This window comes from Cetorhinus maximus, chromosome 16, assembly GCF_964194155.1.
Source record: "Cetorhinus maximus chromosome 16, sCetMax3.hap1.1, whole genome shotgun sequence".
NCBI classification, from domain to species: domain Eukaryota; kingdom Metazoa; phylum Chordata; class Chondrichthyes; order Lamniformes; family Cetorhinidae; genus Cetorhinus; species Cetorhinus maximus.
In genome coordinates, this window is record NC_135894.1 from 19,154,877 (window position 1) to 19,181,627 (window position 26,751).

At 41.6% G+C, this 26,751-nt stretch overlaps 1 protein-coding gene across 4 annotated transcripts in view; it reads right to left on the bottom strand.

Moving 5' to 3' along the window:
• Window positions 1-26,751, bottom strand: part of fndc3a (fibronectin type III domain containing 3A) — a 206,763-nt gene that overhangs the window by 3,103 nt on the left and 176,909 nt on the right. For all 4 annotated transcript variants that reach the window (XM_078559450.1, XM_078559449.1, XM_078559452.1 and 1 more), the window contains 6 exons: window positions 25,421-25,534; window positions 24,636-24,785; window positions 22,367-22,650; window positions 20,537-20,749; window positions 17,207-17,373; window positions 16,276-16,403 (listed from right to left, as the gene is read on the bottom strand). In XM_078559450.1, coding sequence (XP_078415576.1) covers window positions 16,276-16,403; window positions 17,207-17,373; window positions 20,537-20,749; window positions 22,367-22,650; window positions 24,636-24,785; window positions 25,421-25,534 — 1,056 coding nt within the window. The remainder of the gene's footprint in view (window positions 1-16,275; window positions 16,404-17,206; window positions 17,374-20,536; window positions 20,750-22,366; window positions 22,651-24,635; window positions 24,786-25,420; window positions 25,535-26,751) is intronic.

Consider the following 26,751-nt stretch of genomic DNA (forward strand, 5'->3'; position numbering starts at 1 on the left):
CTGCCACGCAAAATTGGAATGTCAATTCATCATAAGGTGCTACATACGGTGGCTGAGAATTGATAGAACTCACATTTGCTGTCAGGCACTCTGGGGTGATGGGATGACCTGGCATTCAAGCTTAGAACTATAAAGCTGGGAGACAGGAATCCTGCCGTCTGTGCTATGGATTTGTTTGAAAGTAATGCTGTGAAAATGTTCACAGTGCTCTGTGATAATCTGAAACCTGACACAATTTGAATCATTGGAATATTTCATAATGTCAGCTACACTTTTATTAAAAAAAGAAATTCATTTTCTGACTTCCAAAGTTGCAATCTGAGCAGTAGCAACTTAAATTAATAGAATCCTTCAGGTAATTCGATGATTTTAATTCTTCTCTATGGAGTTACTGCATGTAAAACATACCATTGTACAAACCTAATTTCTCATAATGCAAATAATTACAGAGGAGCAGGTTTGTAGTAGTTAGAGTATTGCATTATTTTGCGAAGATTTTAGAAAGCTAATATAAAAAATCCAAATCATGAGGCTAATTTCATTAGAAAAGAGGGGATTACAGGATGATTTGATCAAGGTGGTTGAAATTATGAATAGAATGGTATAGAATAGATAGAAACAGGTTGCTTATGTGGAATCAGAATGAAGGGTGCACAGAGTTAGAAGCAGAGATTTTGTCAACATTTAAGAATGGGTCAGATAGGTGTTTGAAGAAAAGGGGAATGAAGGGTTTGATAAACAAGGTGGGCATGTAGGATTAAAAATAGAGTTGGTGGGGTGGGGGGATAAACATTAGCATTGACTAGTGGGGTTAAGTGACCTGTTTCTGTACTGTATTTCTATGTAATTCTATGCGCTGAAAAGCTGAGGCTTCCAGGTGTGGCAGGATTTTAACTATCTTTTGGGTATCTATTGGGTATGGTAGCTCAGTGGCCGTGTTACTGCATTCATAATCTAGAAGCCTGGACTAATGATCCGGAGACATTAGTTTAATTTTTGCCATGGTAGCTGGGGAATTTTAAATTCAGTTCATTAAATAAACCTAGAATAAAAAGCTAATGTCAATAATAGTGATCATGAAACTACTGCATTATTGAAAAAATCCATCTGGTTCACTAGTTCCCTTTAGGGAAAGAAACCTGCCATCATGTGACTCCAGACCTACAATAACATTATTGAATTTAGCAAACTAGCAAGTTACTCAGTCACATCAAACAGCTACAAAAAACAATAATAAAACTGGATAGACTACCTGACATTGACTCAGGCACCGGGCACAACAAAGTTCAGCCCAGTCAACCCTACAAAGTCCTCTTCACTAGCTTCTGGGGACCTGTGCCAAAATTGGGATACCTAGGAGAATTGAGAAATCTCTCAGCAGCCTGACATAATCATACTTACAGAACTATCATCTTTCAGCTACTGGTCCCAAATCTTTCATCAGCAGGCAGACTAGGACCACCAGAGGTGGCAGTATAGTGGTATAGGCAAGAGGAAGTAGCCCTGAAAGTCCTCAACAATGACTCTGGATCCCATGATGTCTCATAGCATCAAGAGTGTGGAAAGCTGCTGCTGATACCAGCCTCCCTCAGCAGATGAATAAATATGTACTCTGGGTGGGGGACCTCAATGTCAATCACGATGAATGGCTTTAGTAACACAACTACTGACCAAACTGGGTGATTACTGAAGGGCATCTCTGCCAGACTGGGCCTACAGCAGGTGGTGAGGAAACCAACATGAAGATATAACCTACATGACCTAATTCTCACCACTCTACCTGTCGCAGATGCATCTATATCCACTATATTATTAGCAAGAGTGATCACCACACAATCCTTTTGGAGGTGAAGTCCCATCCTCACCAGTGGTGTAATGGGAAATTTTTGAGGTGCAGGAGCTCTAGGAAAATGTGTTAGCCATTTCATTTCTAAATCTACTATTACATTGTTCTCCTATGTATTAATCCTCTGAGTCCCCAAACGTCAATAAACTATGCTTTTTAAGTGAAAAATATTAGTGCTGGTAGGCAATTTATTTTGAACTACGTGGTATTTTGAATCAATAGTTTTTAGCATAGCTAGAGTTAAATTACGCAACAGTTTAGTGATTTAATTCAAACCTATTAAAAGCATGAATTACAGAAAACTTACTTCTGACTGGGGGATGGTATATAGAGCGGACACTGATTTTCTTGATTTATATTTATAGCCTAGACCTGGGTGTACAGGGCACAATTTCAAAATTTGATGATGACGCAAGACTTGAAAGTATTGTGAGGAGGAGAGTGATAGGCTTCAAGAGGATATAGACAGGTTGGTGGAATACACAGACACATGGCAGATGAAATTTAATGTAGAGAAGTGTGAAGTGATACATTTTGGTCAGAAGAATGAGGAGGTAACATAAAATGAAGGGTACAATTCTAAAGGAAATGCAGGAGCAAAGGGACCTGGGTGTAGTTGTGCATAAATCATTGGAGGTGGCAGGGCAGGTTGAGAAAACAGTTAATAAATTATACTGAATCTTGGGTTTTATAATAGGGGCACAGAGAACAAAAGCAAGTAAGTTATGAACCTTAATAAAACACTGATTACCCAACCAGCCTGTGCTTGCAAAACTCAAAACAATGTCCAACATTAGATGTGATTCCACAATTGGACAACATTTGCTAAATAATCCTCAGCGTGCTAAGAGTTACACTGACAAACAATTTAAGATTGTCAGTCGGGCTCACTGTATGGCCCATTATTGTGTACTGGAAGCTAAATTTATCACCACACAGGGCCCTGTTTTGTGCAGAAAGAAAGAACATGTACACAAATTGCGCCTCTTTTAGCTAAACAAAATAAGTGACAGCCATTCACTGGCTCACTTCTCAGCGTAATGCCTTGACCAATCAGGGTAAAGCTGCCTGGTTTAAATTTCAACAATGCTTGGCAGTTAACTGTCAGTCACCATCAATGGGAGGTATGTGAAAGTTTTAGAAAGGAGACATGTAGAAGCTTTTCGTCTTGCACTCATTGGGACACTAAGAATACCAATATAAGGGGAAAATAACAATTTATACTGTATGAGAAAAGAATGCTAATTGGTTGGCAAATGGATTCATAGAGGCGTTGCCATGGAGAATGCATCAGTGATGGTGAATGACAGTTAACTGCCAAACACCACTGAAATTTAAACCAGGCAGCTTGACCCCGATTGGTCAAGGCATTGCCGAGGAATGAGTCAGCGAATGGCTGTCACTTACATTGTTTATCTGAAACATATGAAGTGTGTGTACACACTCTTTTCTGTCTGCACAAAACAGGACCCTGTGTGTTAATATATGTAGCTTCCAGTACACGCAAATTCACCAAACTGCGAGCCTGACTGACAATCTTAAATTGGTTATCAGCGTAGTTCTTAGCAGACTGAAGATTATTTAGCAAATATTGTCCAATCGCGGAATCACATCTAATGTTGAACACTGTGTTTTGCGAGCACAGGCTGGTTGGCTACAGTCTGTACCTTGCCCGTTGTGAACAGAGGCTGGGACATGCTGTCTGATACAATCCGCCAGTCTTTGGGATGTACGGGCTACATACCTAGCTTCACACTGGCATTGAAGTTCAGATACCACATTACTCATTTGTGTGATAGGCAGAATGTCTTTTTGCCTTGACGGCAGCATCCTGTTAATGGCGAATGCCATTCGTGTTACTACTGCATAGTAAAGCATAAAACAGCTTGGTTCACCTGTTGCTCAAATGTTTGAGATACCTTGCCCTTCCAGGGTAATCTAAGGTACACTGGGCACTCTACCAATCAGAGTCCATTTGTCAACCAATCAGCATCCTCTTCTCAGAGTATAAATTATTGGTTTCTACTTTTTTGGTATTTTTGTGAAGTGTCCTGATGGGTGCAAGATGAAAAGCTTTGACATGTCTCTTTTTTGAGTAATACTCAAGTTCTGTACCACCAAACGACTAGTTTAAGAAAGGGTGCAGAAAGAGTTTACAAGAATGGTTCAGAGGATGACAGACTTCAGTTATGTGGATATATTGGCAACGCTGGGGCTGTTCTCCTCGGAGAAGAGAAGGTTGAGAGGAGATTTATTAGATGTGTTCAAAATCTTGAGGGATCTGGATAGTATAAATAGCGAGGAGCTGTTCCCATCGGTGGAAGGTTGAGAAACCTAAGGTGATTAACAAAAAATACTGAGGTGACATAGGAAAAACGTCCCTTATGCAACAAGTGGATTGGATAGAAATACACTGCCTGAGTGTGTGGATTGGATAGAAATACACTGCCTGAGTGTGTGGATTGGATAGAAATACACTGCCTGAGTGTGTGGATTGGATAGAAATACACTGCCTGAGTGTGTGGATTGGATAGAAATACACTGCCTGAGTGTGTGGATTGGATAGAAATACACTGCCTGAGTGTGTGGATTGGATAGAAATACACTGCCTGAGTGTGTGGTGGAGACAAATTCAATTGTGGTTTGCAAAAGGGAAATGGATAATTATCTGAAGAGAAAAGATTTTACAGGGCTACAGGGAAAAGGTTGAGGAGTGGAACTAGCTGAGTTGCTGTTGCAGTGAACTGACATAAAGACAATGTGCTGAATGGCCTCCTTCTGTGCTGGAACAATTCTATGATTCTAGTATGGACACATACAAGGAACTTGATAAACATAAAGAAGCTAAAAGTTACCCTGATAGTGTGATCAATAAGGGTGGGAGGAGGCTTGGGTGGGACATAAACACCAACATAGATGAAGTGAGCCAAATGGCCTGTTTCTGTGCTGTAAATTCCATGTAAAGCTGTCAGCTGGGAATACAAAACCTCGCACTCACTCTCCCCCCGCCCCCTCGCACTCACTCTCCCCCCCCGCCCCCTCGCACTCACTCTCCCCCCGCCCCCTCGCACTCACTCTCCCCCCGCCCCCTCGCACTCACTCTCCCCCCGCCCCCTCGCACTCACTCTCCCCCGCCCCCTCGCACTCACTCTCCCCCCGCCCCCTCGCACTCACTCTCCCCCCGCCCCCTCGCACTCACTCTCCCCCCGCCCCCTCGCACTCACTCTTCCCCCGCCCCCTTGCACTCACTCTTCCCCCGCCCCCTCGCACTCACTCTCCCCCCGCCCCCTCGCACTCACTCTTGCCCCGCCCCCTCGCACTCACTCTTGCCCCGCCCCCTCGCACTCACTCTCCCCCCCGCCCCAACCCTGCACTCCAGTCACTCACTCACTGGGTGCTGATGCCAAAATTGGGAGAGCTGTCTCACAGACTGGTCAAGCAACAGCCTGACATAGTCATCCTCACAGAATCATACCTTACAGATAGTGTCCCAGACACCATCACCATCCCCATCCCTGGGTATGTCCTGTCCCACCGGCAGGACAGGCCCAGCAGAGGTGGCGGCACAGTGGTATACAGTCCGGAGGGAGTTGTCCTCAAACATGGGCAAGGAAGCCTCCTGCTGATTACCGCATACTGCCCTCCCTCAGCTGATGAATCAGTGCTCCTCCATGTTGAACGCCACTTGGATGAAGCACTGAGGGTGGCAAGGGCGCAGAATGTACTCTGGGTGGGGGACTTCAATGTCCATTACCAAGAGTGGCTCGGTCGCGCCACTACTGACCAAGCTGGCCAATCCTAAATGACATAGCTGCTAGACTGGGTCTGCGGCAGGTGGTGAGGACACCAACAAGAAGGAAAAACATACTTGACCTCATCCTCACCAAACTGCCTGCTGCAGATGCATGACAGTATCAGTAGGAGTGACCACCGCACAGTTATTGTGGAGACAAAGTCCTGCCTTGACATTAAGAATACTCTCCATCGTGTTGTGTGACATTACCACTGTGCTAAATGGGACAGATTTCGAACAGATCTAACAACTCAAGACTGGGCATCCATGAGGCACTGTGGGCCATCAGCAGGAGCAGAATTGTACTTGAACACAATCTATAACCTCATGGCCCGGCATATCCTGTAATCTACATTACCATCAAGCCAGGGGATCAACCCTGGTTCAAAGAAGAGTGCAGGAGGGCATGCCAGGAGCAGCACCAGGCATACCTAAAAATGAGCTGTCAACCTAGTAAAGCTATAACACAGGACTACTTGTGTGCCAAACAGCATAAGCAGCAAGTGATAGACAGAGCTAAGCGATCCCACAACCAACGGATCAGATCTAAGCTCTGCAGTCCTGCCACATCCAGTCGTGAATGGTGGTGGACAATTAAACAAATAACTGGAGGAGGCGGCTCGACAAATATCCCCATCCTTAGTGGTGGAGGAACCCAGCACATCAGTGCAAAACATAAGGCTGAAGCATTTGCTACAATCTTTAGCCAGAAGTACCGAGTGGATGATCCATCTTGGCCTCCTCCGGAGGTCCCCAGCATCACAGATGCAGGTCTTCAGCCAATTCGATTCACTCCACGTCATATCAAGAAACGGCTGAAGGCACTGGATACTGCAAAGGCCACGGGCCCTGACAACATTCTGGCAATAGTACTGAAGACTTGTGCTCCAGAACTTGCTGCACCCATAGCCAAGCTGTTCCAGTACAGCTACAACATTGGCATGTACCCGGCTATGTGGAAAATTGCCCAGGTATGTCCTGTCCACAAAAAGCAGGACAAATCCAACCCAGCCAATTACTGCCCCATCAGCCTACTCTCCATCATCTGTAAAGTAACAGAAGGGGTCATCAACAGTGCTGTCAAGTGGCACTTGCTTAGCAATAACCTGCTCACTGGCACCCAGTTTGGGTTCCGCCAGGGCCACTCAGCTCCTGAACTCATTACAGCCTTGGTTCAAACATGGACAAAAGAGGTAAAACTCCCAAGGTGAGTTGAGAGTGACTGCCCTTGACATCAAGGCAGCATTTGACCGAGTGTGGTATCAAGGAGCCCTAGCAAAACTAGAGTCAATGGGAATCAGGGGAAAACCTTTCACTGGTTGGAGTCATACCTAGCACAAAGGAAGGTGTTTGTGGTTGCTGGAGGTCAGTCATCTCAGCTCCAGGACACCACTGCACGGTAGTGTCCTCGGCCCAACCATCTTCAGCTGCTTCATCAATGACCTTCCTTCCATCATAAGGTCAGAAATGGGGATGTTCGCTGATCACTGCATGATGTTCAGCACCATTCGTGACTCCTCATATACTGAAGCAGTCTGTGTCCAAATGCAGCAAGACCTGGACAATATCCAGGCTTGGGCTGACAAGTAACATTCGCACCACATAAGTGTCAGGCAATGACCATCTCCAACATCAGAGAATCCAAACATTGCCCCTTGATGTTCAATGGCGTTACCATCACTGAATCCCCCACTATCAACATCCTGAGGGTTACCATTGACCAGAAACTGAACTGGACTAATCATAAAAATACTGTGGCTACAAGAGCAGGTCAGAAGCTCGGAGCCTCTAAATCGTGCGATGAGTAACCCACCTCATGACTCCCCGAAGCCTGTCCACCATCTACAAAGCACAAGTCAGGAGCATGATGGAATATTCCCCACTTGCCTGCAGCTCCCACAACACTCAAGAAGCTTGACACCATCCAGGACAAAACAGCCCGCTTGATTGGCACCACATCCACAAACATTCACTCCCTGCACCACCGACGCACAGAAGCAGCAGTGTGTACCATCTACAAGATGCACTGCAGGAACTCACCAAGGCTCCTTAGACAGCACCTTCCAAACCCACGACCACTATCATCTAGAAGGACAAAGGACAGCAGATAGATTGGAACACTACCACCTGGAAGTTCCTGAACAAGTCACTCACCATCCTGACTTGGAAATATATCGCTGTTCCTTCTCTGTCGCTGGGTCAAAATCCTGGAACTACCTTCCTAACAGCACCGTGGATGTACCTACACCACAAAGACTGCAGCGGTTCAAGAAGGCAGCTTACCACCACCTTCTCAAGGGCAACTAGGGGTGAGCAATAAATGCTGGCCCAGCCAGAGAAGCCCACATCCCATGAATGAACAAAAAAAAACCCGCTCCTCTGGTTGCCTCGCCTGGGCCCCTCTCCTCCAGGTGCCTCGCCCGGAACCTGGAACTTATCTTCAAATCTTACCTCCCACTCTTCTCCCTGCATTTGCTGCTGGTAGGCTCACTAGTGAGGAGCCGCCTGTGATTGGATGAGCAGCATTACAGTATTTTTCAAATATAATTCATTTGAATGTCCAACAAGTTTGGCAGGCTAGATTGAATTAGACAAGCCTGCTTTAGATAGAAGGTGCCGGAACGGCACTCTGGCAGCACTACACCATTGATCCTCAAACCAAGGATACCTTCTATTGTGTTCTATGACGCTACCATGGTGCTAATTGGAATAGATTCAGAACAGACCCAGTAGCTCAAAACTGGGCATCATTGAGGTGCTGCTGGCCATCGGCAGCAGCAGAGCTGCATGCAACCACAATCTGTAACCTCATTGCCCTGCATATCCCTTGCTCTACGATTTCACCATCAAGCCAACGGACCAATCCTAGTTCAATGAGTGAAGAGCATGTCAGAGGCAGCACCAGGCATACCTAAATATGGGGTGCCAGCCTGGTGAAGCTCGAACATACATACAAACTGAACAGATGCGGGTTAGCTGTAGACAGAGCTAAGTGATCTCTCAATCAATCGATCAGATAAACCTCTGCAGTCCTGCTGAATCCAGTGATGATTGATGAATAATTAAACAACTAATAAGAGGAGATGGCTTCATGAAAATCCCCATCATCAATGCTGGCAGATCCCGGCAAATCAGAGCAAAAAAAAAAGTTTGTAACCTTTGTAGCCATCTTTAGACAGAGGTTCCAAGTGGGTGATCCATTTTGGCCTCCTCCTGAGGTCCCCACCATCATAGATGCAAGTCTTCAGCCAATTCAATTCACTTCAAGTGGTAAGAAGAAACTGCTGAACACACTGGATACATCAACGGTTATGGACCCTGACAACATCCCGGCTGTGAAGTTCTGTTCCTCTAGCACAGCTACAACACAAGCATCTACCTGACAAAATGGAAAATGGCCCAGGTAGGTCCTGTCCACAAAAAGCAGGATAAATCCAATCCAGACAATTACTGCTTCATCAGCAAAACCATAGAAAGTTTCATTAGTGTTAATAAACTTACTCACCAATAATCTGCCAGGATTATTCAGCTCCAGACCTCATTACTACCATAGTCCAAACATGGACAAAAGAGCTGAACTCCAGAGGTGAGTTAAGAGTGGCTGCCATTGACATCAAGGCAGCCTTTAACTGAGTGTGGCAGCAAGGGGCCCTAGCAAAATTGAAGTTAATGAGAATCAGAAGGAAAACTCTCCATTGGTTGAAGTCATACCTAGCACAAAGGAAGACGGCTGTGGTTGATGGAGGCCAAACATCTCAACCCCAAGACATTGTGACAAGTGCTCCTAAGGATAGCATCCAAGGCCCTAACATCATCTGCCGCTTCAACAATAACCTACCCTCCACTATAAGATCAGAAGTAGAGATGTTCGTTGACGATTGTGCAGTGTTCAATTCCATTCACACTTCTTCAGATAATGAAGCAGATCATGCCCGCAACAAAATTCAAGCTTGGCAGCCACACAAGTGCCAGGCAATAACCATCTCCAAAAGAGAGAGTCTACCACCATGCCCTTCTGACATCAAAGGTCATTATCATTGCTGAATTCCTCACGATCAACTCCTGCGGGTTCACCATTGACCTGGACTAGCCATATAAATACTGTGACTACAAGAGCAGGTCAAAGATTGGGCATTTTGCAGTGAGTAACTCACCTTCTTACTCTCCAAAACCTGCACCTATAAGACACAAGTCAGCAGTGTGATGAAATACTCTCCACTTGTCTGGATGGTGGCAGCTCTAACAACACTCAAGTAGCTCAATATCATACAGGACAAAGCAGCCAGTTTCTTTGACAATCCCTCCACCACCGATGCACAGTGGCAGCAATGTGTATCATCTACAAGATGCACTGCAGAAACTCACCAAGGCTTCCACCTTCCAAACTCATGGCCTCTACCTTGTAGAAGCTCAAGGGCTACACATGCATGGGAACACCAATACCTCAGGTTTTCGCCCAATTTACACACTATCCTGACTTTGAAATACACTGTCGTTCATTCTTGTCACTGGGTCAAAATCTTGGAACTCTCTGCCTAACAGCACTGTGGCAGAACCTAAAGCACACCAAGTGCCATGATTCAAGGCGTTTGTGCTGCCCAAATTGTATGAATGAATTAAAAATTAAAACAAACTAGTGATGGTTTTTTCACAGATGCGGAGCAGCACGATATTCACAACTTGTCGCCACTGGAAGCAAGCTTTCACATCTTTCCTTTATGCCTTGAAAGACAATTGTCATTCATAACTCTTCAAACCAAATAAAGTGACAAGATTATCTGACATATCTTTTGCTTGGGCTTTAGTTTTTTTAACTTTCTGAGCAATGTAATGTCAATTACTGAACATAATCAACCACACATTCATGCACAACTTTGTACACCATTTGCTTGCACTGACCATGCTATACATCATTTGTAACTGCTGGTAGGTGACTCTGCCCATCTACTTTATATCCTGTCACCATGGTTGAAACTAGGTTTCAATGGTGCCTTTTACTGTTCTCTCTTCTTGGTACCTGCAATAGTTTCAATTAAGAACTGAAAGCTTGGAACACTATGGGCAGAAGTTGCAGCCTATAACTCTATGGCACAGCATGGCAGTGTTTCAATAGGCTGTATCATGACTCAAACTTCAAAAATACTCCTAGTATTCCTTTGAAAAATTCTAATACATTTTAAAAGGTGTGAGCCTTCATGAATTCAAAATCACATATACAAATTTACAACTCACAGTACTAAAACAAATTACAGCAAGAGGTTTTCAAAGCGGCACAGCGAAATGCTTATTTAAGATTATGCATTTGAATAGATACAAAAGGAACATATCAAACACAGTGTGAACATATTAGAAACAGTAGCAGCCATGGTCCCGGTGTTTTCTCCTGCAGGAAATCAGATTATCCTTTTACATTTGAATTGCTTTTACAATGGTTTTATGGTTTAGTCACCTTTCCAAGAATTGTACAAATATTAAACAAACACTAATTTTAAGCAAATGCACATTATGAGCAATGTTTTGTTGCATCATCTCTTTATATATCTGAATGTTGCAATCATTAGTTGTGCTGGGAAATAAAATCACACATGGAGAAGCAGGGAGAAGTGATACAGCACGGACAGATAAAGCAGCTGTTGGCCAAAATGAGAGATTCAAATTCAGCTAACTTGCTGAATCTGTTTGCAATCAGCCAATCCCATTTCGAAAGAACCACTACAGACGTAGCAACTTGTCATTCCATTAACAACATTCCTTACAGGATCAACCAAGTACGGGTATGTAGCTGAGTTTTAGCATGTGGATAGGTGTGGAACTGTTAGCTGTGGTTCAATAGTAGCACTTTCCCCCCCTTGTATCAGAAGGTTGCAGGTTCAAATCTCACTTCAGAGACATCAGCACAGAATCCAGGTTGACACTCAATTGCAGTACTGAGGAAGCCCTGCACTGCCGGAGGTGTAGCCTTTTGGATGAGGCGTTCATCCAAGGCCCCAACTGCTCTTTCAAGTGGATGTGGCAATATTTTGAAGAATTAGAGGGAAGTTCTCCCCTGGGTGTTCTGGCCAATATTTGTCTCTCAATCAACATCAATAAGCTGTTTGTGGAACCTTGCCCTGGGCAAATTAGCTGCCTTGTTTCCTACATTACAACAATGACTGCACTTCAAAATCACCCCATGTGTGATTTTATTTCCTATTGTTACCATTAGTTGTAAAGCTCTTTGGCACAAAATCACTATATAAACACAAGTTCTTCCTTTTACAGTCCTTGGAATGCCTCAAAAGTCCAGTTCACACTGTAATATGCTGAAGGTCCAGTTGAGATGTGAATCTCTGAATGAGGGACAGGTATCCCTATGGAGCCTGAAACCTTCATTTAGAAAGGCACAAATTAATCAGTCAGCATGAAGTTAAGGGAATGTCGTCTCTAACTAACATAATAGAACTTTTTTGAGGAGGTAACAAGGGGGCTCAATGAGGGTAGCGAATTTGATGTAGTCTACATGGATTTTAGCAAGGCTATTGATAAGCTCCCACATGGCAGACTGGTCAGTAAATTAAAAGCCCATGGGATTCAAGGAAAAGTGGCAAATTGGATCCAAAAATCTGCTCAGTGGCGGGAAACAAACGTCAACAAATAGTTAATGGGTGTATTTGTGTTTGGGACACTGTTTCCACTGGGGTTCCATAGGGCTCAGTACCAGGGGCCTTGTTCTTAATGGCATAGGCATAGTGGTATTCCATAAACCTAGGGTAATGTTCTGGGGGCCGGGTTCAAATCCCACCATGGCAGATGGTGAAATTTGAATTTAATAAAAATCTGGAATTAAAAGTCTGATGATGACCATGAAACCATTGCCGATTATTGTAAAAACCCACTTGGTTTACAAATGTCCTTTAGGGAAGGAAATCTGCCGTCCTTACCTGGTCTGGCCTACATGTGACTCCAGACCCACAGCAATGTGGTTGACTCTTAAAATGCCCTCTGAAGAAGGGCAACTAGGGATGGGCAATAAATGCTGGCTTAACCAGCATAACTGTAAAATCCACATCCCATGAATGATTTTTAAAAAAATCAATGATTTGGACTTGAATGTATGATTATAAAGTTTTCAGATGATACAAAAATTGGCCATGTGATTGATAGCGAGGAAGAAATCTGTAGACGACAGGAGGATATCAATGGACTGGTGGTGGAATAGTGGGAAATGGAATTCAATTCAGAGATGTATGAGGTAATGCATCTGGAAAGTCTAGCAAGGCAAGAAATAACACAATAAATGGAAGGATACTGAGAACTGGGAATTGACAGAAACAAATGTCTGAATCTTTCTTCCCAATGACAATCCCACAATGGAACAAGTCGCCATAGGAAATAGTCACAGCCCCATCACTTGAAATCTTCCAAGACCCATATTTAGATTACTATTTAAAAGTTTTCATTATCAGGACTACCATCTCAGCAGGTCATGCCCGGTTTAGCTAGCGCTATCCATATAAATGTTGGCAGATTATGGATATTAGTCTGTGATACCAACACAACTAAAGCAGAAGCGAAGAAACAGAAGTGTAGAAGAACAGAGGGACCTTGAAGTGCATGTCCACAGATCCCTGAAGGTGGCTGGACAGGTAGATAAGGTGATTGAGAAGGCATGCGGGGTACTTGCCTTTCTTAATTGAGGCATAGAATAATTTTCCAGTTCTTATATTCAAGAACAGCATAAAACACTAGTAAGGCTACAGCTGGAGTACAGTTCTGGTCACTGCATTACAGGAAAGATATTACTGCACTAGAAAGGATGCAGAGGAGATTTACAAGGATGTTGCCTGGACCAGAGAATTTTTGTTATGTGGAGAGATTGGACAGGCTGGGATTGTTCTCTTTGGAACAGAGGGGGTTGAGCAGAGACATAACTGATGTACAAAATCATGAGGGGTCTAGATAAGGAAGGTCTTTTTCCCCTTTGTTAGGGTCCATTACCAGAGGGTCATTGATTTAGGGTAAGAGGCAGGATGTTCAGAGGGGATTCAAAGGGAAATGTTTGAACCCTGAGCCTGTTAGAGATGTGAAATTCTCAGCCTGAAAGGGTGGTAGTGGCAGAAACCCTCAACATTTAATAGATACTTGGATATTCACTTGAGGCGTTGTAACCTACAAGACTAAGTACCAAAAGCTAGAAAGTGGAATTAGGCTGGACAGCCACTTGTCAACCAGTTTGGACACGATGGGTCAAATTGCCTCCTTCCATACTGTAAATTTTTATGATTCTATCCCTCTGGAGCCTGAATCTAAAGGGAAAATATAATAAATATCTCTACTTAAACTGGCAAAATAAATGGAGAATGTAAAGTATAGAGCTTGGATGCTATATTTATATTTGTTCTTTTGCTTGAATTAAAACTCTCAACATGTCAAACCAGTTTAGAGTTGGATAGCACTATGACTAAAAATGGTATGAATGCTTTGTTAGCTTTGTTTATATTAAACAACTTGGATTTAAATAGCACCTTTAACATTGCACACTGCTTGAGGCACTTCAGAAGAGTATTATCAAACAAAAATTGACATCTAGTCACATATTAGATCAGGTCATAAGGCCAGGTTTTAAGAAGCGTCTTAAAGTAACAGAGGAAGATAGAGATTTTTCGGGAGGGAATTGCAGAACTTAGGGTTGAACACACTGCCACCAATGATGGGATGATGGAAGTAGATGATGCAGGACTGGAGGAATGCAGAGCTCTCAGAAGATTGTGGGACAAGAGAAGATTGGGAGGTCCAAGGCCATGGAAAGGTTGGAACACAAGGTTGAGAATTTTAACTTTGATATATTGCCAGACTAGCAGCCAATCTAGGTCAGCATGTGCAGGGAATATGGATAAAGAGGATCTTTAGATTACTCCCTAGGCATGTGAGTATTGCTGGAAAAGCTGGCATTTATTGTCCATCTCTGGTTATGGGTCTTCTAATTGAACCATTGCAGTCTGTGTGGTGAAGGTTATTCCATTGTTTAATACAACCAAGTGAGTTGCAAAGTCACTTTGGAGGGCAGTTAAGAGTCAAACATCTTGGTATGGAACTGGAATCATGTATAGGCTGGATGGGTCAAGAACAAGAGGTTTCCTTCCCTAAAGGACATTCGTGGATCAGTTGGGGTTTTAATGATAATCTGATAGCTTCATGGTCACTTTTATTGATAGATGCTTCTTATGCAATTTAATTCAAAATACTGTGGTGGGATTTGAATGCATGCTCTCTGGATTATTAATCCAGTAACATAACCAGTATTTGCATTCCTGGAAGAAGTGACAGTATTATAAAGCAGCATAGGATAAGACCACTGAAATACCCAGTAACTTCTCCCCCTCCTCTTTTTATGACTGCTTCTTAAAGAAAAGGGAATGACCATACTATTGTCCAGGAGAAAAACTTCAAGAAAATCATATGTTATTTAAATCCAATTATACTGAGTTGCCACACATTTGAACTGATGACGAATGCAAGTATAGAAGCATAAATTTCAACAATTCATTACTAATCAATGATGAGATTGTAGTTAATTACCATTACTATTCATACTAACAATGTTACTTTCAGGAAGGAAATCTTTAATTGTGCAAAATATTGGTTATTAAACCAACTCCATATCATTCTGTAGAAATATATGTCCTGTTTGATCATTTCCTGAAACAGACCAAAAAAACAGCTTGTATTACAGAACTAATAAAAACTGCTGAAAACTATTGTTGACTAGATTAATTTAGCTCCTTGGTAATAAAAAAAAGACAAAAATACAAGAGTCCTATTTATTTGATTGATGCTTGAACTTGAGAATGAATTAACTCAATAAGGTAAATGCATCAATTAATGCTGCAATGTTGTACTGCCAGATTCTCCTTTATGTACTTGGGTATATTTACCAATACCATGCTCCCAGAGGCCACAACATTGTAGGATCACTTGTCTGACCTGCGTTGCATTCAAGCTGTGCAATGAGAAAGCAGTGGATTTGTTTGTAGATTCAAATTACAATTTGTATCAGAATACTGTTGAAGCATAGAGACGCCTATGTTTAAGAAAAGAATTTACTTTTCCTTAATAATATCGCAAACTATGATTAACATCCAATCCCTGAAACTGAGGCACCAAGATATCCCATCCTTGAAGTTAAGAACACTGGAGCACCATTGGGTGCTCAAATCTTAGTGGAATGCTCTCACTAACAGACCGGTACCCACAGTAGTAAAGCAACAAACTCATTCAGAAGCTTTTGAGTTTAAATCTCTGCCTTGGAAAATTTAATTCACCTATTCTCTGGTGTGTCAACAGTAGGGTGGGTTGTGCTATCATATGCATCAGCAGCAAAAAAGTAATCACCAGGTAACAGGTTACACAACCCTGCCTTTTATTTGCTCGAGTGGGATGGTAGAGCTGTTAAGATCACCACCTTTTTTGGTTTGAGAAGAGAACACAGCATCAAGAGATAATAACAGGAAAGTAAAACCAGGGTCCGAGAAAAATTCGCAAGTTAACAGGTACTAAACAAGGTGAGCAGAGAACACTAAGTATCATAGCAGTTCAGGCTAATTCTGTAGCAACACTTAAATTTGCAATGTCCAAGTGTATCTAAATGAGACTTTACCTGTTTGAATTCAGAGTCTTTGCCAACCATGGCCTGAACGTTGTAAACAATTGGATCCCCCTTCATTGCTGGCAAAGCTTCCCATGTGAGATCACACACATTCTCCTTCAGTTGCTCTAATCTTGGAGCTAGTCAGAAGGGGATTAGGCAGATTAATTTAGGGATGCAAATGACAAAACAGGCAGGTTATGAAATTAATATAGTTGTCTTTATAAGGAAAACACAAATCTAATATCAGGAGGGTGCATATCAGCTGTATGTTGTTCTTTACAATTATTGCTGTGTGTTTCACATGGATATAAAATCCAACTCTTTTCTCCTCAGGCAAGGCACCACCTGTGACTGAATTGCCACTTGCAGATTTTTTAGTAGTGCTGCTCAGAACCAGTCAGGAGAAGGTTTACATCATCAGATTAAGGATGATGGCCCCTCTGATCTTCCCTTCCTTTATAGGATGGCAATTTACCAGGAAATAAAAAACCTCCTTTTCCAGTTTCATTCAACTGCAAATGTATTTTCTGTTAACATTTTACTGAATGACATTGATAGTGATTATGGCGAAGTTACCAAATTAGATGGGTGTGTCCTTTTATGTGAAGGGGCGTATTCTGGAAGCAAGAGGTGAGCAGGGCTAATTTTGGAATGGGGGAGCATGGAGAGGTGGAATGAAAGGGAAGTAAATGTTACACTTGAAAAGCAGACATAATTTTAGAAAATGAAACAGCTGTTTAGATTATGGTCTTTTAATGCCTTTAAAATGGAGCATCTGGAAACTTTCTTTGAGGTTACCGAAAGGCTAACCATGGCAGCTTCAAAACCTGAAATTGGTACTTCTAATTATTGCTTACCTTGCCATGTAAAGTTAACCAATGGTTCTAACCATCTAATATCATTTAACGACAAAGTAAAATTGATACCAATAAACACTTACCTTTAAGAGGAGATGGGGGAGATTTGGTAGTTGTGAAAGTGTAAACTTCAGAAAAGGGTCCTTCACCTGCTTCATTACACGCCTGAATTTTAAATCTGTAGCATGTTGATTCGCTGAGCCTTTGAACTTTGTGTGTGTGGCATGGTCCCCTGTATAATGTTGAATACCTGAAAGGTAACCCAGGTTTTTAAAGGCATCTTCAGACTTGTTCTCATAGAAACATAGACACAGAAACATAGAAGATAGGAGGAGTAGGTCATTCGGCCCTTCGAGCCTGCTCCCCCATTCAATATCATGGCTGATCCTCCATCTCAAAGCCATACTCCCACTCTCTCTCCATACCCCTTGATGCCTTTAGAGTCTGGAAATCTATATCCTTCTTAAATATATTCAGTGACTTGGCCTCCACAGCCTTCAGTGGTAGAGAATCCCACAGGTTCACCACCCTCCAAGTGAAGAAGTTCTCATCTCAGTCCAAAATGGCCTACCTCATATCCTGAGACTGTGACCCCTTGCTCTAGACTCCCCTAGCTAGAGGGAACATCATCCTTGCATCCAATCTGTCCAGCCCTGTCAGAATCTTATGTTTCAATGAGATCCACTCTCATTCTTCTAAAATCTAGTGAATACAGGCCTGGTTGACCCAATCCCTCTTCATATGACAATCCTGACATCCCAGGAATTAGTCTGGTGAACCTTCGCTACACTCCCTCTATGGCAAGTATATCCTTTCTTAGGTAAGGAAACCAAAACTGCACACATTACTCCAGGTGTGGTCTCACCAAGGGCCTGTACAGCTGTAGTAAGACATCCATGCTCATGTTCTCAAGTCCTCTCTCAATGAAGGTCAACATACCATTTTCCTTCTTAACGGTTTGCTGCACCTGCATGCTTGCTTTCAGTGACTGGTGTACAAGGACACCCAGGTCCCTTTGTACGTCAACATTTCCCAATATATCTCCATTTAAATAATACTCTACCATTTTGTTTTTCCTACCGAAGTAGATAACTTCACACTTATCCACGTTATACTGCATCTGCCATGTATTTGTCCACTCACTCAATTTGTCTAAATCGCCTTGAAGCCTCTTAACATCCTCCTCACCACTCACATTCCCACCAATTTTCATGCCATCAGCAAACTTGAAAATATTACATTTGGTTCCCTCATCTAAATCATTGATATATATTGTGAATAGCTGGGTCCCATGCACTGATCCTTGCGGTACCGCACTAGTCACTGCCTGCCAGTTTGAAAAAGACCCATTTATTCCTGCTCTCTGTTTCTTGTCTGTTAACCAATTCTCAATCCATGTGCTTTTATTTTGCACACTAACCTCTTACATGGGACTTTATCAAAAGCTTTATGAAAATCCAAATACACTAGTTACGTCCTTAAAAAACTCCAACAGGTTTGTCAAACATGCTTTCCCTTTCATAAATCCATGCTGACTTTGTCTAATCCCACTGATATTTTCTAAGTGCCCTGATAACACATTCTTTATAACAGACACTAGCATTTTCCTTACTACTGATGTTAGGCTAACCAGTCTGTAATTAGCTATTTTTGCCATCCCTCCTTTTCTAAATAATGGGGTTACATTTGCCACCCTCCAATCTTCCATACTGTTCCAGAATCTACAGAGTTTTGGGCTATGACAACCAACGTATCCACTATTTCGATGGCCACCTCTTTTACTACCCTGGGATGTCAATTATCAGGCCCTGGGGATTTATCAGTTTTCAGTCCCATTAATTTCTCCAGCAATATTATTTTAGTAATAGTAATTTCCTTCAATTCCTCCTCCTTACTAGACCCTTGGTTCCCTAGCATTTCTGGGAAATTATTTGTATCTTCTTGCGTGAAGACAGGACTAAAGTAGTTGTTCAATTGCTCTGCCATTTCCTTGTTCTCTATTATAAATTCTCTCGTCTCAGACTGTAAGGGACCTACATTTGTCTTCACTAATCTTTTTCTCTTTAAATACTTAAAGAAACTTTTACAGTCCACTTTGATGTTTCTTGCAAGCTTACTCTCAGATTCTATTTTTCCCCTCTTAATCAATCTCTTTGTCCTCCTTTGCTGAATTCTAAACTGCTCCCAATCCTCAAGCTTGCTACTTTTTCTAGCAACTTTATATGTCTCCTCTTTGGATCTAATACTATCCTTAATTTCTTTTGTTAGCCATGGTTGGGCAGCTTTTCCTTTTGTGTTTTTGCACCAGAACCGAACATATAACTGTTGCAATGCATATATCCATTCCTCAAAAATTATGCATTGCTTATCCACCATCATGCTTTTTAACGAAGTTCTCCAATCTACCTTAGCCAACTTATGCCTCATACCTCCATAGTTTCCTGTGTTTAGATTTAGGACCATAGTTTCGGATTGGGCTACTTCAATTTCCAACCTCTACCAAGTAATAAACATGGGGTTTTCCTCCTTCTATTGAAGAGGGCTATTTTGAGGCTGCAGGTTATAGCTGTAATGTACCTGTGCTTCCTGCTGTAACCTATTATTTTTATGGGGCTCTTTATGGCTTGCAATTGGTTCTAACATTTTTCTAATAAAATTTATGTCACATGCATCACTGACCATTAAATTTGAGCCAATTTTCTTCTTTCTGGTTGTTTTAACGCACTTTTTCTTTCTAATTAGTTAGGGTGACTTTTCCCCTACTTTTATTATTCACCAATGTTAAGCAAAATCATTCTTCCCCAATTGCATTTTACCAACAAGAAAGGTTTTGAGGCACAGCTATCATGGCTCTCCATAGCCAAGGGTCAGTTTGTGAGGAGAGGGTTTGACAACTGAATTCCTATAAATTATGTGAATTCTGAGTCAATTATTATTTGGTCATGAGAACATAACAAAGAGAACACTTATATAAATCTATACTTTCATTTACAACATGCTCATAGAGAGAAGTCATGCCTCCATGAGCAGTGACATTGATTAAATGAGTCTGCAACCCTTTCTGCACCTGGCTGATATACAATGCTTCTGGAAGTGTTTAATTGCTCCTTATGGTATGCACCGTGGCATGCATCCAACATCATGCGATGCTTGCATGCAGCTCTCAAAGTCTTAATTTGGGTAATAAGACCAAGCTATGACATGGACCAGTGGGGCACATATAAACATTTCACACGGCGTCTTTCACACAGTGCATTCTTAATCATGACAGCGGCACCAGGAAGAGAAGCCTTTGGGGGCCAGGCATTTCTCCACATGAAGGGAGAAAAAGATTAGTCACCTTGTACAACTTTTACACATCCCATTTGACTATTTTGGTGGAACCCACTGGAAACAGGTTTTGTCTAACTTACCTCCCATTCTTGTCCTCCATTTGCAAGACATACTGAATGGCATCCGATGCTAAAACTTTTGCAGTTCCCTCTCCCCATTTGAGCTTCAGGGTTTGATAACTAAAGGCGACACATTCGAGTCGAGGTGGCTCTGGAGGCAGTGGTTTTGTTTTTGCCTTAATGGTGTGGCTAAAAGGACCAGGTCCAATGCTGTTTACAGCCTGTACTCGTATTCTGAAAGTACAAAGAAGAATGGTTTTGATGATAAAGTACTGTAACACTGTTTTACATTAATAATTGCTTCAACTTTAGATTAGAACAGGCAACAATGTCCACATGCAGATTCGATGTCAGCTGTACAACATCTTACATAGCAAGGTAAACCAACTACTACTTGTAAGTAATGTAGCCTGTAATTGTTTTTGTGACTGCACAGGTGATTTCTTTAACAGTTTTGCACAGCTGCACATGCATGGTAACTTGTGGCCTATTGGGTCTTTCAAGTTGCTGTGCAGCTTAGGGGGAACATTGCTTATATGGTCAATTTGCATTCACATTCAAAATCCCACACAGGAACATCATAGCCAATTTCTGATCTTGGTACCGCAACGGCAAGATTAGAGCAAGTATTGAGAGATTTTCTAAGGTGAGCTGTGCTGCACTATCAAATGTCATTAGATGAGACATACAGGGTCTCATAGCAGCATTCAAAGGGGAGTCCTGGTGTCATAGTCAACATTTAGCCTACAAACAACACCTAAAAGATATCTGGTCATTTATTTCACTCTATTTGTGGGACCTTACTGTGTGCCAATTAACTGTTCTGTGTCTACCAGTGACTGTACTGAAAATCTGGTGCAGGGTTGGTTTTAAATGTCCTTTCAGCAACAGGCACAGATCTGCAGTTAGTCCCTTCTGAGCTGGTGCTTACATTGCCAGTTCTCCTCAGTTGTTGCTACCTAGACCTTATATAATCGCAGATGTGGTTTGTTGCAGGTGCTAGCAGCCCAGCTTTGGAGGTTACTGATCTCACTTCAATCTTGTACCACATCATTGAGGAAATCCTGTATTTTAGTGCTTCGTAACCAACTTCCATCACTGATGATCCAACTGAAACATTAATTCTGTTTCTCACCTTGCAGATGCTGGCTGACCTGGTGTCAATTTCTGGCATTTTTTGCTTTTATTTATTAATTTAAACTTGACCTGCTGGTTGCCATGAGATTCTGTGGCTTGCAATATAAACTCAATATCGCTCCCTGAGCTCTGGTGAAAATTTGTATTGTAAAGCACTTTTTCTGCATGTCCTCATTTTAAAGTCTTTATGTTCTACGTGCTTCTGTTATAGTTTGCTTTCCAGTGAATTAACAAGCAAGAAATATTCATCCATTATTTGTTTAGATACAAGAAGCAAAAAATTCTTCAATAAAGACTAATTGTTTTGAAGCTAAAACAGTATTACAAATATGCCCTAAAACTGCAATTATTTTTAAAAATGGCTAAAAAGATTGTATCTAGTTTAGAGCTCCAATATACATACAGCTTCCCTCTGGCCGATTTCAGATGGCTGAAAGGAGTACTCAAGGCAATCCTGCCTTAAATGCAAAGTCGATTATGCTTCATCTGGAAGTATCCTATTTAAATTAATCTCATTCATTTTTATAACGAGAACAGTGAGCACAATAGTGGCTCATATCTGGTTATATAAAAAAGACACACTGGTCACCAAAAGTTTGTTTGGTTTCTGCAGTTGTAGACCTAACCTGGAGTGGGACATTAACTTCAGTTTGGCATATAACCAAACAACTTAGAGTAACTAGCCACCACTTGAATCCTTGGAGTTCACCATACCTGTATGTTGTATCTGGCTGTAGATTTTGAATGATATGGCTAGTGGATCTGTCCACCATTATTGGCTGTCTGTCACCAAAGTCTATACTGTAGCTTGTGATTTCAGAACCATGATCACGAGGCTCTTCCCATTGTATGGCAAGACAAGTTGATGGGGAATCGAGTGGTATATCAAGCTGGTCCTCATCCATTATTTGTAGAAAACTTACAGCAGCTGGAACAGATGCTGGAGTCATACACAAAACCACATCACTGAAAGGACCTGCACCAGCAACATTCAATGCCTGAAAAGAGAGATTTGAAAGTTAATAACAGACAATACATTATACTTTTTAAGGTTATCTGGCTTTCAAGTCACATACAGAAACTGTAACTTTCCATTTCCCCTGATAACATCCACTATTGTATTTTGGCACATATTCAGTTCTTAATAATGCACTTTGAATTGGTCTTTAACTGGCAGCAATTAACAGAGTTTAGTCCAGTTAATGGTTGCAAACTCAATTAGCTTCATTAAGAATGACTCTTATTTATTTAAGTGCTATAAAAGGCTTTGAATTGCATTCAAAACTGCAGGGATTCAAAGTAAACATTAGGAATGCTAAAAACAAAAAGCTAAAAGCTACTGCGGATGCTGGAAATCCAAAACAAAAACAGAATTACCTGGAAAAACTCAGCAGGTCTGGCAGCATCGGTGGAGAAGAAATCAGTTAACGTTTCGAGTCTTCACGACCCTTCGGCAGAACTGAGTATAGTTAGGAGAAAGGTGAAATATAAGCTGGTCTAAGGTGGGGGGCGGGGGGAGTGAGAAGTTGAGGGTGTGGTGATTGTGGAGATAAGCAAGCAGTGATAGGAGCAGATAATCAAAAGATGTCACAGACAAAAGGATCAAAGAGGTGTTGAAGGTGGTGATATTGTCTAAGAAAAGTGCTAATTGGAGGAGGCACCTTAGACCAGCTTATATTTCATCTTTCTCCTAACTATACTCAGTTCTGCCGAAGGGTCGTGAAGATTAGGAATGCTAGTTGGTAGAGTATGTCAGGGTGGGAGTAAGAATTGAATGGGACGCATTTGGGTTCAGTGCAGGGAACACTACCGTTTCTAATTTATATAACAGACTGATTCAGAAACTCAAACGTGGTCAAATGAGTAGATGTTGCAGTGAAATTGGAGGAGGCAGCTTAGAACTTACAGAAGGAGTTGAACAAAATAATCGAGTTGGTAGATCAATGACAGATGCAATTTAATGCAGGCAACAACACAGAAAAGGAAAAAAACCCTCCATAAATGGTGTTTAAATAACCAACTCCAGAACTAGACTAGGAAAAGGCTGGGGAGTGGGACTAAGTGAGGTGTTCTTGCAGAGAGACAACATGGACATAATGGTCTGAATGACCTCCTCTGTGCTGTAACCATTTTATGATTCTAAGCTGTAAGAGATTTGGGGACATGGACTTGATGGTAAACATACCCAACTGATGCAGAGCAGTATTACACAAAGTCAACAGAATGTTAGGAGCATACAGCCCAAACAATAGGTCAGAGGAAGTTGTGATGAGGCTGTACAGATATGAGCAACGACGCAGAAACTTGTTCTGAAGAGTCATATTCGACATGAAACATTAACTCTGTTTCCCTCTCCACAGATGCTGCCAGACCTGCTGAGAATTTATAGCACCTTATTTTTATTTTGATGCAGAAAATTGGGCATTTCAGCCTATATAAGATAGTAACTGGTGTAGGAAAAAGTAAATCTGTCCATTTAGTTTGAATTAATTTGTAATGTGGAACAAGTTTAAAGTAGTAAAAAGCAAATTTAGTACACAACAGGAAATTCTGCTTCATACAAATAGCAATCAATATTTGAAATAGACTTCTGGAGTTTAATTGAAAACCCAGTAATCTTTCAAGAATTGAAGGAATGAGCAATGGTGAGAATGACTATCCTCATCTGTAATTACATTGTTATGCAGCGACTCCCTAATATCATCAGCATTCATTGTTTCAACAGAGTTAGTGAATATAAAAAAATACATTAAAACATAAAAAATTAATTTAATCCAATTAAAGTTTTTTAAAATAAAAAAATAGATTGACTGATGGTGGATCTCATCTTGAAATGGCTGGAGATGCTTATTCCCTGTTTTATCAATTAACACCTTATAACCACATCAGTGGTATATATTACATGGACATATTGCCACCTTGTCCTTGCCATGTTCATAGGTTCTATACATTGACACTGAAATAGTTAAAGTTTTTCAATTACCTGCACTCTACAGAAGTAGGTAGTGGCTGGCAAGAGCCCCTTAACTTCATAATTTAGACCAGGTCCACAATAACAGATTTGCATGACACCTTCCACTACTCCCCATTCCAGCCTGTACTCTGTCACGTCAGCACCATTACCAGCTGGGGTCTGCAGAAATAAAATTAAGTATATAAACATGTTAAAGTATTTCTGAATGTCACACTGCACATGCAAAACATAGCAAGCAAATTTGGTATCCCTGAGCAAAGCAGCCCTCGAGCCTACTCCACTCAGGTTTTCTGGATGTGATACAGTCTAGCCAGCGGCCACCACTGAAAAGTGTTGCCTTGAAAAAAAAATTCCACCTAGTTCCACAAGCATCCTGACAGCTGTGGCAGCCACCATCAGCTCCCTTGCCACACTCTCCCCGTTCCTTCCAGGACATTACCTTACTAGCCCAAAACTGGATTCTTCAGTGCATTACTGATGGGCATTGGCTGCTTGCTACGATCATGTAATGAAGTTCAAGCAGTAATTTGTCTCAATCCTTAGGTGCTGGGATCATTCTATCTGGTGCTTCAAAACTGATTTGAACTAATTTCTATGCTAAGGAGTTTTGAGGTGCTTTGTCCTCAGGTGTGACTAGCAGCTCGAACCTATATTCCCTACAACATGCAGAAGTAGTTAACAGTAACCAATCTTTACTCTGCATATGTGAACACTTAAAGAATCCAATTTATGATGAAATAAGAAATACTTAATTTTTGCCATGGAATTAAAAAGATAAGAGGTATTATACATACTGTCCAACTGACTTGCACACAGGTGGCTGTTTTACACACAACATGTGGAGCTTTGCATTGATCAGGACATCCCGCTGCTGTACAAATTTCACATTTTTCTGAATAAGGTCCATACTGGGCAAAGAAGAAAATACTTCATTAGCAAAGTGCAATTGGTGTTAAAATGTGCGATATGTTTAGTAATGTCAGGGGTCAAAGACCACACTGTATATTTTATATATATATATATATATCAGAATGGCTAGTTTATAAAATCTTAAAATCATACTGGACAAAGGTTTTAAAATGACTGAAGCCAAGGCTGGCCATGACTCAAACAAAAGGAAAGTTCTGGCTTCGAGAAGCTAACACCTCACTATCTCTGAAGAGGCACTAATGAGCCCTGTGAATGTAGAGATCAAATCCAAGGAAATTGCACAAAGGCCATTTACATTTCTAAGGCCAGGCCCGGCCAACGAAGATGATTAGTCTGCAAGGATAAAGGGCCCCTGAAACCTCTGATGAAATTAGTGAGTTGCTGAATTATGGTTGAAACATTACCAATCTCAAGAATCCAGATTAAGGAATATAGATCCTTTGTCCTAGCCACAGTGGAGAGGTGGGATCCAACCTGACTCACCCCCGCCCCCAAAGCTGCTGGAACCTGTAATATTGCCTTGTGGAGCTGCACGGCTCAGACTGCCATTTTTCCATCAAGCAGGCAGCAGCAGTAAAAGGGCTCTGAGAAGATTTGAATACCTGGTGCCCCACTCTACACTGTTTCTACTGGAACTTCTATACCAGCACCTACAAGACTAATTCATTGTTACATGCCTATCCCATCGTGGAAGTCATCTCTATAGGAAAAGTGAATTATCCAGCATCAGTCTTCAGCTTGCCAACTGTTAGGAAACAGAGATAGTTTAAGTAAGTTATATTGGTATTTGTAGGTGTTAGGAATGAATTTTAGCTTTGGAGTTTAAGTTTGATTTGTATTTCTGTATCTGTTTGTTAAGAAAGGTCAAATTGGGTTTTAGTTTCACTTTAAAAAGGTGCCTGCATTTCTAATGAGGTTTTTTATGACTGTTGCAGCTAGGTTAAATGAACAAGAGTAGAAGGATTAGGCTGTTACCTAGCAACAGGGGTCCAGAGACGCAGGTCCATTCCACAGACACACACACAGAAAAACTAAAGAAACAGCAGTTTTAAGTTCAGTTTGAAGCTAAGACCCCAGAGAGACTGGACATTCGGAGAGGGAGCTGCAGATTTCCCAAAAGAACTAAAAGGTCCCAAGGCTAAAAGAGTGAGATGGAAACAGGGGAAAGTCTAAAGCAGACCTTCTAGTCAAAGGA